At 40.5% G+C, this 16,627-nt stretch overlaps 1 protein-coding gene across 1 annotated transcript in view; it reads left to right on the top strand.

Moving 5' to 3' along the window:
- The window catches only part of LOC308090667 (uncharacterized protein), a gene marked incomplete at its 3' end in the record, with an annotated part of 107,745 nt that extends 97,669 nt beyond the window's left edge, over window positions 1-10,076 (top strand). Inside the window, exons 7-9 of the mRNA XM_080435933.1 lie at window positions 1,923-2,186; window positions 3,125-3,337; window positions 9,901-10,076. Of these exons, the coding sequence (XP_080292059.1) occupies window positions 1,923-2,186; window positions 3,125-3,337; window positions 9,901-10,076 (653 nt within the window). The remainder of the gene's footprint in view (window positions 1-1,922; window positions 2,187-3,124; window positions 3,338-9,900) is intronic.
- Window positions 10,077-16,627: the final 6,551 nt, after the last annotated feature.

The raw sequence follows: 16,627 nt of genomic DNA, 5'->3' as shown, positions 1-16,627 counted from the left end.
AAATATATGATAACCTTTCCACAGGAGCAGCTTTTTCATGGTTATCACACATTTTGTTATTTTCCCCATACGTACATGACAGGTGAAAGAATGACAAAATTTAAAAAAGAGTTATCAAAATGAAACTTCCTGAGTTGATTACTTACATGAAGACAATGATTTATCGTATTACAAGTTTTCTGAAATTGTATATTTAAATATGCAAGTTAGGCATTAGGAAAATATGCCCACATTTGCATAACTGTCCAGAATCAACCATGGAACATTGGACAAAGCCAGAGTCAACATACTTATTTCATTTTGTTAAGATGTTGGAGTCAAAGGTTTTAACGAGGGAATATTCAATATCTGGCTCAATTTTAGGGCTCTGGCTCATGGACTAAATGCCTAATTTGCATATCTAAATATACAATTTCAGAAAACTTGTAATACGATAAATCATTGTCTTCATGTAAGTAATCAACTCAGGAAGTTTCATTATGATAAATCTTTTTTACATTTTGTAATTTTTTCACCTGTCATGTACGTATGGGGAAAATAACATAATGTGTGATAACCATGCAAAAGCTGCTCCTGTGGAAAGGTTATCATATATTTATTTATATCGGTCGCTAATCTGCCATGAGTCAGCGAAATTAATACATTTTACGATGCATTGCTAGGTTGGATTGGATATGCTACTTGTCTTAGTTGGATTAAACCCAAACAAGTGGCTCAATATTAGCCACATATTCTTGCTAGTCAAAATTATCTCCAAACTACAAAGCATCCATCCAGTGATCTATTATAAAGATCAGCTGTAGAATGCTCCACGACCCGCTGAATGTAACCCGACACCCAAGTGTTGGCCTCAGCTATACTAGTTGTGTGTCGGTGTCGTGTGCAGTAAATAGCAGATCTACAAGCTCACAACGCGTCACGAATAGGACGCGTTGTGAGCTTGTAGATCTGCTATTTACGGCATGCAACACCAGTGTGCAATTAAGTATGTTGTGCTCCGTTCCCCCTCTCATTAATTTATGACTTAAAGTAGCACGGATTTACCACGGAACGGAATTATTTGGGTCAGCCCTAGGAAATACATACTTTACATACTGTACATACAGACAAACCCTGCTCTATACGAAACACATTAGCGTTCTCTATGAATAGAAGAACGTGTATCTGAACCTGTCTTGCATCTGTTATTTTGGAGTGCCGCTTTTTCCACTTTGGTGGTATTTTTTGTATATACCTGTTCTATATGGCTTGGCCTATGGCCAAATTTCCTCTTCCGGGAACCAATAACACAGCAAAGACAACACACAAGCCCTTGTAGACGCACATACAGATACTGAGCCGTTTTGGGTGTTTTTGTGTACCTGATAAAATGTTACCAAACGGTCCCTTACCATTTGGTTCCATTTGTACACTCCAGAGTTAAATTAACATCAGTAAATTAACGCTGGAGGGGTCCTTGTGTACATTTTATATCTGTACTATCTGAACAAATTGGGTCCCTGGCCAGTAGGCTACAGCTGCCAGCTGGGAAGGTGGAAAAACACACGCTTTGTGTGTTTTTCACAGCTTGATTGTAAATTATCAATATTTTATTCACGAAATAGAACTGAATCTTTCTTATTTTCACACATACAACTGCTAGATTAAAACTTTTGTTAGAATTGTCTACCGTTTCCATATGTTTAGTGATTGACAGCTTGAAGAGGCGATTAGTTGAACATGCAAATGAACACTTTTGTCCCATCGCAACACCCAGTGACCAAAATGATGAGATTCAAGTGACTAGAAAGAGTTTTTATCTGTCAGTGAGAATGCACCTTAAGACTTAGGTGATACCTCCTTTTGTATGGAATACCAAAACTGTTTGTTTACACTTCAGGAATCCAGTGTTCACTATCATGTTATTTTTCTGCTCCAACTAGACATCCTGCACATGGCTGTGTGTAAAGAGGAGAGGAGCCCCAGTCTGCTCCAGGAGGAACCAGAGCCTCCACACATTAAAGAGGAACAGGGGGAGCTACTTCAAAGACCAGAGGAGCCTGATGGGTCAATGTTGACATTACTAGCAGTGAAAAAAGAGGAGGATGATGAAGACATCTCTTCACACTGTTCTGAAATTGAAGTTGAACTTGAATCTGACACTGAAGTCACTGAAGATAGTGATGATTGGGAGGAGACCAGTGGAGGTCAGTCAGTGTTAAACACAGGGACAGAACCTAAAAATGAGACTTTCTTTTGTAAACATGTGTTTATTAAACACGGAACACTTGTTTAATCCGTAGGCTACAGCAGCCCAACTAACGAGGCTGACGTTTGACAAATAGAATAATGTCAGACTGAGCTCTCCGTCCGATGCCAAATAATAATAGTAACAACACAACACGTTCAACAATATATAGCTATATGGCCTCATATAAACTTTTATAACATCTTACGGAGCGTTTGGTAACCTCAGCAAGGTGCTCGCCCTTAAACACGGTCGCCCCAGATCAAATCCGGCGACCAGGTACTCCTACACGTAACCTCAGTAAAAAATGGGGGCGAGTGTGTTTTGGGGCTATCGTTCCGGTTACCTCAGCATACGTTCTCTCTCTCGGCACGCTGTCATTGTTTGACGACAGGGAACAGTGTATTCTGGAAATGCCATCAGCTCACGGAAGCCTTTCCCCTCGACAACATCGAGTATTCTTAAACATTCTACAAATGAAATCATCAAAAGGCCTATTGCATTAGGTCTGTAAACACCAGGATAAAACATGAATAGATAGTTAGAACATGAATAGGCCTATTAAGCAAGCAATTCTGTAACCGCAAATCATGAAGGTTAGAAAATAAATCTTTAAGTACCCCAAGTGTATTCAAACTGTTCTATTCTTATTATTCTTATTTTTATTAGGAATAAAAACAAAACAAGAGGATGTGATTTATTTTTTATTTTTTTACGCGTGAGAGCGGTGTCGACCCGCAGCCCACATAATTGCCTCTGAAATCTTGACTCATCCGCCCGCCCCGCGGGTTGACCTGCGGGTAAAGAGTCAGCCCGCGCATCACTAGTACTCACCATTTTCTCTCTCTCTCGCTCCTCTGCCCCCCCCTCCTCTCTGTCTCTCTCTCTCTCTCTCAGGAGTGAGGTCCCAGTCTTCCCAGACTCAGTTCTTCTCCTGTTCTGAGTGTTCATACTCCTTCACATCTCAGCTCTTCCTCCATAAACACATCTGGAGTAAACACAACGACCTCTACTGCCAAATGCTGAGGAATGGACAGATCACCTCATCAGCCTGTCAGCAAATCAACAGCTCTACAACCAGCCTGAAACAAGGAAAAAAACCTTTCCACTGTAAATATTGTAACAAAAGGTTCAGTGAGTCAGGTGACCTGAAGAAACACCACTGTGTTCACACTGGAGAAAAACCTTTTCAGTGTAATCATTGTGACAAGAGGTTCAGTGAGTCAGGTTCCTGCAAGACACATCAGTGTATCCACACTGGAGAAAAGCCTTTTCAGTGTATTCATTGTGACGAGAGGTTCAGTGCTTCAGGTTCCTTCAAGAGACACCAGCGTATCCACACTGGAGAAAAACCTTTCCACTGTAAACAATGTGACAAATGTTTCAGTATATCACATGACCTGAAGAGACACCTGCGTATCCACACTGGAGAAAAACCTTTCTACTGTAAACATTGTAACAAGAGTTTCACTAACTCAGATCAGCTGAAGAAACACCTGCGTGTTCACACTGGAGAAAAGCCTTTCCAGTGTAATCATTGTGACAAGAGGTTCAGTGAGTCAGGTTCCTGCAAGACACATCAGCGTATCCACACTGGAGAAAAACCTTTCCACTGTGAACATTGTGACAAGAGTTTCAGGAAGTCATATGACCTGAAGAGACACCTGCGTATCCACACCGGAGAGAAACCTTTCCACTGTAAACATTGTGACAAGAGTTTCAGTGAGTCAGGTTCCCTGAAGAAACACCAGCGTATCCACATTGGACAGAAACCTTTCCACTGTAAATATTGTAACAAGAGTTTCAAGGATTCAAGTTACCTGAGGAGACACCAGCATATCCACACCGGAGAAAAACGTTTCCAATGTACACATTGTAACAAGAGTTTTAATCAGTCGGGTGAGCTGAAGAAACACCAGCGTATCCACACTGGAGAAAAACCTTTCCACTGTAAACATTGTGACAAGAGTTTTAGTCGGTCAGAATCCCTCAAGACACACCAGCGTATCCACACTGGAGAAAAACCTTTCTGTTAAATAGGGAATAGTCTGGATGCTTGTTCTTTCAGGTATATGCAATAATCAAGATGGTGCATCGGTCAGGATGCAAAGAACGGATGAGGAGACGTGACTTGGTTTGTATCTGTATTAGTCCAGTACTTCACAGTAAAATTTACAGCATTTCTGTAATAACAAATAGAATAAATCTATAATTAGGCATTGTCATATATAAACAGTCAGTCCAAAATATACCTTGTAATCACAAATGAGTATCCAAACATCTTTACAAAAGGTAACAATCACCCTTAAAGGCTCAATATTAATATTAGGACATCTGCAGACATTAGCAGTGTTTCTTATCATGCTTGAACAGAAGATTATAATTGACATCCAAAGATGTCATTCACTTTCCAGTCATGAACGAACTGTCCAGTTATAATTGAAAAATAACGACCCCTAACAGCAGAGAATGACGTTCACCAAATAAATACAACATAGAGACACACGGGGACTACAAATTTCACGCCCACTTTTGAGACAGCGCCGCTACTCGAGGTCCGTTAGAACGATGAACTGCAGCTGCCAATGCATTCCCTATGAGAGGATATGAAAGTTAGCCTACTTTAAAAATTATCCTGCATTAACTGAAGACGATATTGATTTAAATAAAAATATGTTTCCAAATGTATGGAGTGTCTTTGTCAACATATCTTCTTGTTTTCTTAATAGTTGATGTGTTTCACATTTAATTTGCCACTTTAACGAGTTACCCATAATGCTAACACAGCAGAGGGTAGACAGCAGACAGGCATTTCAGTGACATCACTGTCTTTACGAGCGCCGAGCGCCGACCGACAGTGTACCCACTGTAGAGGCAGGAGAGGCAGTTGCCTGCCCAACTAAGATCCTCCCCTAAAAAAAAAAATAACCCGAAAATGTGTCATTGCGTGCTTAATGTCCTCAAAGTCACGCATCCAACAAGCTTTGAACTGAGCAGATTGGACCTTCTGTTCCAGAGATAATGACCAAAACCTATTGAAAACGGCCACTTTCGCCAGTTTTCTGGGTATTGAAAACCTCAAGGGATGCGTCCGTGATGCGACCACTTAAAGTCTGGATCTCCGATGCTAGCGGTTTTGACATACTGATGGAGTATATTATAGTATATTGTGGGTAGTATATCGAGATGAAAGATATGGGACATTAAAAAGGACAAATTAAACAAATGGGACAGATTATTAGAACACAAAAATCGCCTACAACCTCAGTAGTTAACCAGTGAAATGACGGTATTTTACAATGCCTCTCATAGAGATTGCATTGAGAGCTGCAGTTCATCGTTCTAACGGACCCCGAGTGTCAAAAGTGGGCGTGGATTTGTAGGCCTTCCGCTTCCGGCCGTGTGTCTCAATAGAGCGTCGCAGTTCCCGCCCACTTCCTGTTTTTTTTGGTGCCGGAAGAAAAAACTCAATGCATTTTTCCATTGACATTTCCAAAAATATTTATATCTATTAATTTAAGCCTCGAATCAAGCCATCACGAGATGACATGAATCATGACCATAAAACGTTTTTTTCTGTGATTTTTTTTAATTTTATATTTAATTATATGATATACTATATTTAATAAATACCCTTTGTTTTGCCGTTTTCAACAAAAAAAAAATCACAGAATCAAACGTTTATGGTCATGATTCATGTCATGTCATGATGGCTTGATTCGAGGCTTAAATTAATAGATATAAATATTTTTGGAAATGTCAATGGAAAAATGCATTGAGTTTTTTCTTCCGGCACCAAAAAAAACAGGAAGTGGGCGGGAACTGCGACGCTCTATTGAATGAACTCAGCGAATTTTGTCACTTTACAGGCACCATAAACGGTGATACAGTACTTCTCTTGTCATAAAGAAATGGTTAGCAAAGCACCACATTAGCTCGTCTTTTGGAGACATATCCCAGCTCTTTTGTTTTCTTATCAGATAGTTTTAAGTGTTTATGTAAAAATCAATATTTTTTATTTATTACCTTGAGGTATTACAATTATTGTGGTGTTACTCATTTATACTATAATAGAAAGAGAACGTGATGTAACACCATTGAAAGTAAGACCTGAAAACCTCTCAATATGGCGCCTGTCCATTGGACTCCATTGAACGGTTCCTCAAGCTATATAACAGATATTTCTCTACCGAAGACAAGGACACTGTTTTTGGTGCCAGTGGATTGCGTATTGTTAATTTGAATGTGAACAGTCGTGTACATAAACTGAACTAAATCAGAGCAATGTTTGGCAATGGTAAGACTAATATACTCTCCTTCTCTGAGACCAAACTTGACAACTCTATAGAGGACTCTGAGATTGAAATTTTAGATTATTCAGTCATCAGGAATGATAGGAATTGCCATGGGGGTGGTGTCTGGTTGTACGTTCACAAAGATACTAATTTTAACATTCGTTCTGACCTGGGTCATAGCATATTGAAACCGTGTGGGTTGATATGGCAGCCTCTGTCGATAGCGTTAAAGCACAGCTCAAGACCTACTTCTTCACTCTAGCTTTTAGTTGATTTTTTGGTTGATTTATAAATCTCTGTGTTGTTATCCATGTCCTCACTGTATTGCCTGATTCACTGCCTTTTGCTATTATTTTAATGTTTTATGCTTATGCTTTTGCTTTTCTTTTTCGCTTTATTGTTAAATTAGTTGTAATTGTATTCTTGCTCTGTAAAGCACTTTGAGCTGCATTTGATGTCATGAAAGGTGCTATACAAATAAAGTTTATTATTATTATTATTATTATTATTATTATTATTATTATTATATGATATTTCCAAAAGCTAAACACTTGCTAGTTTGCTCCATCTACAGACCTCCTGATCAGAATATGTTTTATGATATACTTGAGGAGTGCTCGGCTGGCATAGACAGTGCGGAGACAATACTTATTGGGATCGGACCAGCTTTAAAACAAAATTCCTAAAATTGATAAATAGTTTGGCACTCATGAAAAACAGGATCTTAAAAACTGTACTGAGGAGCTCCAAAACAGAGCAACAAACTAGGCAAAAGGTACTTACTTGAGCATGATTAACTGCCAAAAAACTACCTTGATGACAAAATATACATAAAGATGCTGTAAGAAACTGAAAGATAAGCTGGATGTGGCTAATCGCTCAAACAACTTCTTTATAACCATAGCCACTGCACTGGTCATACTGCCCTCTCATTCTGGGATGTATGGGGTAAAGCACATCCAAACATTCTATAAATAGCCCGGTTGCTTAAGACCAGATTTTTGAAAAAGGGGGACACGGCTGACAAAAGCGCCAATTTTTTTTTACGTGTTCTCCATCACCATAAGTTTAATTTTGGACGGGGAGCCACACCATCAAGATGGCAGAAGGCGGCCATCTTGGATTACAAAGATGGCCACCATGCAATATCTATAAAAGCCAATATCTCGGCTTCCAAGCCACTTAGAAGGTCAATCTTGGTGTCAAAATATACATTTTCTGGGACAAGGAATGCAATAAAACTATAGGGAATATCAATAAGTGACTAATTCAGCCAATATTAGATAATTTGGTAAATTCTGGCAATATATGTACACAATTATGCATGCTTCGTCTAGATTATGCACAACATCTCAGTGTGTGTGTGTGTGTGTGTGTGTGTGTGTGTGTGTGTGTGTGTGTGTGTATTAAACTTTGACAGATCTGACTCTTGTTATTTCCTATTTTTCCTATCTATTTTGTAGTATCGTTCCTATTGTTTCCTGTCTGCCTAGTTACTGTTTACCTGCCTTGTCTCTCCTCCCTGTGATTATTAGTTATCTCCACCTGTGTCCTGTTAGTCCCTAGGGTGTGGGTGTGTCTGGATCTGGTTCCTGCCAGTGTGACCACCTGCATTCACTCACCTGCAATCATGCCTACAGTACTTAAGCCTCAGTCTCTCTCCAGTCTCTTGCCAGATTGCCTTGTGTTTACCCAAGCTCTCAAGCATTGTTCAAAATCAAGTTTTTTGCCCTAACTGATCTCTGTTCTGTTTTCTATACTACGTTTTTGCCCAGCCCTTGCCGGTACCTCTGCCTTCTCTGACTGCCCCTTTGGTTTTCGACCCCTTGCCTTACACAGTTTAGATTTTTGCCTGCCCCTTGCCAATCTCGTCTCTTGCACACAATGGATTGGGCTTTGTAGATCTCCAAAAGAGTTGATGTGGTCTGGGATACTTACATCACCAGCAGCATAAAAGAGTCAACAAGGGAGAAGCGAGGCAAAGGGATACGACGGAAGGTGGCTGGTCAGAACAAGCTGCCGGGGAATTGGCCAGATTTCCTGCGTGATCCTATAAACAAGCAGGAACTCTTTACCTTTCTCTCTGGGAAGATTGCATCCACCGCCTGGCCAGAGGGCAAGCTGGTCTTCATCACATCTGGCATCACAGTGGTCGGCACAGACACCAGCCACTCCATGCTGCCATGTAACCACGAAGAGGCCGACACCAGGATATTGATTCACCTGCTTGATGCCCTGGAACATGGCTGTTCTACCTGCTTGATACGCACTGTGGATACGGATGTTGTCGTTATCCTCATCGGCAAGTTCCATGCCCTGCTCACCAAGTATCCAGCTGCAGACATCTGGGTTGCTTTTGGCACTGGCAAGAACTACACCTATGTTCATATAAACACCATCTGCCATGCTCTGGGCAAAGACAAGTCCACAGCACTTCCCATCTTCCACTGTTACACAGGCTGTGACACAACATCAGCATTCTGCGGGAAAGGAAAGAAGTCAGCATGGGTGGCATGGAAGTCCTACCCTGAGGTCACCCAGGCCTTCAACTACATGGCAGAAAATCCATACACTTCAGTGACCATAGATACCCAACACTTTCAGCTTCTTGAGCGTTTCACAGTCATCATGTATGATAAGACAAGTGATTTGGAATCTGTCAATGAAGCACGGCGAGAGTTGTTCTGCCAGAAGAACAAAACGATGGAACACATTCCACCAACGCAAGATTCACTGTTGCAGCACGTGAAGCGAGTTGCCTACCAGTCTGGGATCTGGTCCACGTCTGAACTGGCCCAGCAGCCGACACCCAGTCCAGAAGGATGGGGATGGACATTGGAAGACAACAACCAGGTCTGGCTTCCTGTGTGGAGCATTCTACCGATGGCGTCAAAAGCCTGCAATGAACTGGTCAAGTGCGGTTGTAAACGTGGTTGTGGTGCAAGGTGCTCATGCAAGAAGGCACACTGGAATTGCACAGAGCTTTGTTTGCAGTTGTCAATGTGACAGATCATTTGAATGTCAATTCACTTCATGCTCCATTTTCTGTGTCTGACTGCTAACCGAGTTGAAAATTATGTAAATATGTTGCTAGAATGACCATATTTATTTGATCGTGGCACAAATAAACATCTAGTGGAATTCTCAATAGCTTTATTGCATTCCTTGACCCAGAAAATGTATATTTTGACACCAAGATTGACCGAAATATTGGCACTTATAGATATTACATGGTGGCCATCTTTGAAATCCAAGATGGCCGCCTTCTGCCATCTTGATGACGTGGCTCCCCGTCCAAAATGAAACTTATGGTGATGGAGAGCATGTAGAAAAAATTTGGCGCTTTTGTCAGCCGTGTCCCCCTTTTTTTGTTAACAGCCCTGACTAAAAAGTCTATACGCAAAGATGACTTTAAACTCATCATGGTGACAACTGATGATGTGTTTAAAAACCTGAGCTACAACAAAACAAGGCCACTGGCCACCACGACAATATCCTCAACAAATTTCTCAGAGAAGCAGCTGCCTCTATTGCTCCAAACATTGCCCTCATGATAAACCTCTCCATCAGCCAGGGGCACGTCCTGCAAGATTTCAAACTAGTGAGAGTAACCCCTCTGTATACAAAAGGAAGCAAATTAGACCCCGGCAATTACCGCCCTATTTCCATTCTGTGTCGTTCTACTGCTATGCCACAAATGTGGAATCTGCATGTATTTTTTTTTAATGATTTATGACGGTAATTATTACACTTAATGGAATGGCTATGATCACTATTAAGTCGTATTACATTATTAGAGTGTGATGTGATAGCAAATTAAAGTCTATGCAAAGCCCTATAGCGCACGCGCGCACACACACACACACACACACACACACACACACACACACACACACACACACACACACACACACACACACACACACACACACACACACACACACACACACACACGCGCGCGCACACACACACACGGATGCGAGATGTTTCATTATAATGCTATAAACCTAATTGATAATTATCAGGAAGGTGAAATGAAACATAAGCCATGATGAATTAACATTACTACTTTTTACATCACATGATTACAGATTACAGAAAAAATGTATGTGTGTGAATGTTTTTTGTACAAGCTCTCAACATCTGCAGTTGCAGGAAGAGTTAAAATAGAGAAAGAATATAGAAGAAAGGAACAGGTGCATCTTCAGAAGTGTATATACATTTGTCAGTATATCAATACAGCCATATCTGCAGACAGGACTGATGAAATAGGATTCTGGGTTTGTTTTTATATCTAATTGTGGCCCTAAAACTTGGCACACAATAATATGAAATCTCATGTTTAGTTGAACCATTCTAGGTCAGCCTGGGCCAGTGCAATTCATCCATTATACATTACAATCTAATAATGTATTCCTGTTTCCCAGAACATTCTGGTACAATAACCAATAATAATGGTATATGTTATTGTGTCCTGTAACATATTTTAGTTTATGTTGTATCCTGCATTTCTATGAGACGTGATCAGACCTGTGCAGCATCAATGTGCACTGATGAAAGCTGTGATGGATGTAGGGCTGCAACTATCCATGACTTTCTAAGCGATTCATTTATAGATTCATTTTCCGATTAATCGAAGAATTGAGAAGCTGTTTTTTCAGCCCTATCTTATACTATGCTGCACAACAGTGTTGTGCAAGACTTTTGAAAATATCTGATCTACAAAGTAACAAGCTCAAAACGCATCGCACCGTGACATATTGTGAGCTTGTTGTAGATCTGCTATTTTCAATAGTCTTGCCTATAATGACATGCCAAAAGAATAATAATAATAACCATTTAATTTGATTAGTTGGATGAACTGCTTTACTCCTAGATGGATGTTCTCTTGTCTACAGGTCTGGAAGGTCACATAGTACTGTTACTGTATATAAATAATGGACAGTACCCGATACCTACGGTAGGGGGCAGCAATACGCCAACTGGCGTCTAGACAAAGTGTTCGTCAGAAGAAGAACATACCCACAATGCAGTAGTGAAAACAACATGGTGTGTTGACTGACTGTTGTTGACACTTTAAAATGCCATAGATTTATATAAAAGTAAAATACAAAGAAAAGTCAAACGTGTCGTTTCTAAACAGTGTCGTCGTTAAGCAGCAGGAGGACGTTTGTTAGCAGCTCAACCACTGAAACACAGCAGGTAAAGATCAACTCATTCATGTTGGCTTTCATCTATTTATAACATTTAAGATGAACGGATCGTGTCTTGTTTCATCTATTCGTCTTTATTAACTCATCATTTAAGTTGGAACATAAATCTAATTACTCTTAGCTGGTAGCTTGTTATAAAGTGATCATACACACTAACAATAGCTCCATAGCAGCAGCAAGACTAGCCATGGTTCAGAGCGTTGACCGTGAGTTCCCTCTAACGTCCTGGAAGACCCCTCGCTCTGCGCATGTACAAGGAATTCCACTGCCCTGCCATCGCTCAAGAGTAGTGAAAATAAACTAAACCATTTCGCTACTCACCGAAGCAAAGGCTGTTTTGTGTTGTTGAAAGTCTATTCTCTGAATGCGCGGGCCTCTCAGCACCCCACCTACTCTGTAAAATACACTTTTTGGGCAGAAAATAAAATATGTCAGCGAGACGGAAATTATTTTCAGTTAATAATGTACCTACCCTTAAAACAATCTACCTAGTAATGTCCCCTAAGGGGCTCCGTAGAGGGCACTGTGGAGTAATAAAAATAATTTCCGTCTCGCTGACATATTTTATTTTCTGCCCAAAAAGTGTATTTTACAGAGTAGGTGGGGTGCTGAGAGGCCCGCGCATTCAGAGAATAAACTTTCAACAACACAAAACAGCCTTTGCTTCGGTGAGTAGCGAAATGGTTTAGTTTATTTTCACTACTCTTGAGCGCTGGCAGGGCAGTGGAATTCCTTGTACATGCGCAGAGCGAGGGGTCTTCCAGGGCGCTAGGGAACTCACTAACGCTCTGAACCAGGGCTACAGCAAGACTAGCCCCGAAACATGACTGTCATATCATGACAGTCATGGAGCTACTTGTTCCTGTTTGAAATGTTTACATTTAACCAGTACATCTACATAAACGTTCAGATTTCAAATATAAAGTGCTGACCCCCCGGACACGGATGTTACAAGTTAAAGCGCCTGGGTCTAAGTACCCTTATCTTCCGTATTGTTCAATAAAAAGATTTTTAATCAGATCGCCGGCCATTTTCTCCGAATTTTCTCCATATAGGAGGCGGGCATAGCGACGTCACAGGGTCGAGACGCCGTTAAATCAGCCCACTTTCGCCGCCATAGAGCATCGCAGTTCCCGCCCACTTCCTGGTGCTGGAAGGAAAAACTCAATGCATTTTTCCCATTGACATTTCCAAAAATATTTATATCAATTAATTTAAGCCTAGAATCAAGCCTTCCAGGGTCCTGGTGAATCATGACCATAAAACGTTTTTTTCTGTGATATTTATTTTATTTTATATTTAATTATATGATATACAATATTTAATAAATACCCTTTGTTTTGCCGTTTTCAAAAAATAATAATCACAGAATCAAACGTTTTATGGTCATGATTCACCAGGACCCTGGATGGCTTGATTCTAGGCTTAAATTAATTGATATAAATATTTTTGGAAATGTCAATGGGAAAAAATTCATTGAGTATTTTGCGGTGGAACCCGGAAGGGGCGGGAACTGCGATGCTCTATAGTGAGTGAGTAGATTGACAGCTGCCACAAGTGTAGAGTAGTGTAGTGTAGTCTGTAGTCCTGTGTTTGTTGTCCAGCAAGTAGACGGTGTACATTATTATCTATCTCTAACTTGTCTGTTGCTCTAATTTAGCAATGGTACAACAGTGCTGCATTATCGGATGCAATGCCAAGGTTTCAGACGTTAAATTAAAAAAGTTAAATTGCACACATTTCCAACCTGGAAGAAAAGATTTGGAGATCAGATGTCGGAGATATCAAAGAAACGTCGTATGGCTTGGCTTGGGTATCTTAAATACAATGAGATTGAGCTAACAACTAAATTGTGTTTCTCTATGTGTCCAGTCTGAGAAACGTTGTCTAACGTGGGTGGCTCACGGTCACGGTGGCTGAGTAAACAGCCAGGGACTCTTGTCTGTCTGTCAGCAAGTGTTCAGACGTCGGAGATATCAAATAAATGTAGTATGGCTTGGGTGTCAGCTGACGAAATAACATAACCTTCAACAACATTCCCAAACACATATAAGCTCAAAGAGCATGACAGCACACAATCAAAAATATAAACATCTGATCTGTTCGAGGCGAGGGCGAGGCAAGCATCAGCGTTGCCATGTCGGCTTATTATAAGCAACTTTGGGCTTCTTTTTCTGTAAAGTTGCTTGTAAAATTGGTATTTTGGGTAATTTGCGGGTTGCGTTTTTTTGTGTGGCTTATTTATAAAGTGTACTTGCTTATTTAGGTACTTGCTTATTTAGGCTTTAAAAAATAAATAAATACATTTAAACCAGTGGTTCTCAAATCTTTTCATGAAAATGTTTTGTGCCAGGGAGCATTTGTGTTGTTAGAATGTTTTAAAAAATATTCCAAATATTATTTATTTTATTGCAAGAGTTTTTTTTAATAGCCTATGTACAAGCTTACGTGAGCTTGTAGATCGGCTATTTTCAAGTAGCCGATGTCACTAAGCCACTTCTTTTGGGCTTGTTTTCATAGACCTGGTTGCTTATTTCTCTCGCAAAATATGGCAACACTGATCGCAACAGGTCCGTTGTGCACTTTCTCAATGATCAATGAACAATATAAAAAGAATAATAATACTTCGCTATAATAATATTATAAATATATATATAAATAATCAGTACTCAAGATGACTATATTTTATTTCGGTTACACAACTAAGCAACAAAACGTTAAATGGTGCGTTTATATAGCGCTTTTATCCAAAGCGCTTTACATTGATTGTTCTATTAACCCATTCACACACACATTCATGCACCGATGGCAGAGGAAACCATGCAAGGCACCAACCTGCTCATCGGGAGCAATTAGGGGTTCAGCGTCTTGCTCAAGGACACTTCGACACTAACTCTAGGGGAGCGCCCCAGCCCGGGATCGAACTGGGAACCTTGCGGTTTTCCAGTTCACTCTACCCCGGCCACTCTACCCCTGAGCCACTGCCGCCCCCTGTTGGATGAGGTCCATTTCCGGAGGCGGGGAATAAACAGTCAACGCTCAGAAACCGGAGTTTTTCCTTTCTTAACAATTCCATTTTATTGTCAGAGTTCTCAGCAATCCATACATTTAGTCAAATTAACGTACAGCGCTTAGTCCATAGATCCATTTTATCCTTTTGGACGCGACATCTGTGTGTAGCCGAAACACAGAGCCCCGTTTCTCACAACAACACCATATTATATGCAGACAGACATTTGACCTAGGACTTCCTCCAAGTCCTCCTTCTGACCACTCACAACAGGTTTTTAAAGAACAATGGACTTCTTGGGCCAACCTTTCACAATGGATCTGCCTCCTTCACACTGACTCATGACAATTTACTTTAACCTATTTATAAAACTATACTTTTACACAAGTTCATATTATGCAATCTTTGTTTAACATCTTATTACCTTCAAAATAAGACCACACATATATGTATTAAACCTTGTATAAATTATTTAGACAAAAAGAGATGATTTAAGAGGACTTGACATTTTCCTTAGATTCAAGAAGAAAAGTTTACATGCAACTAACTGGTTTCTCCCCAACCACATTTGTTCACACTTGTGTACTTACTACAAATTAAGCTTTTACTGTGAAATAGTAATAACTACAAGAATTCAATTTGAGTCTGTATTTCTTTACCAGATGGCTGTGGGGAGAGAGAGACAACAGGCAACAGACAACTCTCGCATAATTAGAATGCACCCTTGTGGGAACAAAGAACTCGGCCGGGTGTGGTGTTTTAGGTTCGCACCTAAGACCAGTGGTGGAAATGGCGTTGCACGCTTGGGAACGGCGTTCCCATAGCAACCGTTGCGTGGGAACGGTGTGAACACGTGTGGGAACGCTCTTCAGAGTGTCCAACTTTTTTATTTTTATTTTTAATAATCGCTTATGAGGTTTAGCACTGTTTTCCTAAATCGTCCATAAGTCTTACGGCACTTGAATGCATCACTCCAGCCAGGGCTGAGCCGTGGGTGTGTTTGTCAACACACGCACATGGCTCTGAACACAGCCAATAGGCAGCCGTAATACTGCAGGGTCCCCGCTTTCCACCTATGGTTACAAGGGTTACAGGAAGTAGCGTTGACCACACAATGTGTGTGTGTGTGGGGGGGGGGGGGGGGCTCCAGGAAAAAAAATAAGCGTGTGAAGTAGTTTCAACTAGGCTACCTGGCTACTTCTATTTCCAGTAGTATTTCAAAATAAAACGTGTGTTGAATTATAACACATTTCAAGTATAGATTTAAAAAACCTTATTTTTAAATGCACATCGCTTTGAAAGGAAACAGACTTCTGTGGCCGCTTGCTTGACTACGTTCCTACGTTCTTCTCACACACACTCCATGTTGGCTTGAGTAAAAGGTAAACAACAGCAACACACAGACGTGGACATATGGAATATAAAGACTTAAAGGCATACTAGGTAACGTTTTCAACAAAAATAAAGTTAAATTGTATATATTTTGTGAGTGGCAAAAGTTTCACAACACCCACTCCATGAATTTCACCCCCGGAAGCCTTTTATTTATATATTTACTATTGAACGGTGAAGGGGGGGACTTTCCCGGGGAAATGACGTCATCTGGCCGGAAAACGGAGGCGGAAATGCACTGGTTTCCTGTTTGGCCAGGAACTACCGCAACGGTTTCCTGTTTGGCCAGGAACTAGCGCGCTAATAACAAAAAGGAACCTCACGCTGATTTTAAGAGAATGTAGGATTGGAAGATCGAAAAAGAACAGAAAAAGAAAGCACAGCTCATGGTAACTAATGCTCCACTGGCTAAGAGAAACGATCCGTAGATAGTATAAAACAATTAAAAGATCGCTTTTTGAAACGCTTCCGGTGAAAACGAATGGAATTC

This window comes from Gymnoscopelus braueri (assembly GCF_963280865.1).
Source record: "Gymnoscopelus braueri genome assembly, chromosome: 8".
Taxonomy (NCBI): domain Eukaryota; kingdom Metazoa; phylum Chordata; class Actinopteri; order Myctophiformes; family Myctophidae; genus Gymnoscopelus; species Gymnoscopelus braueri.
This window is presented reverse-complemented; position numbering and strand designations above follow the sequence as displayed.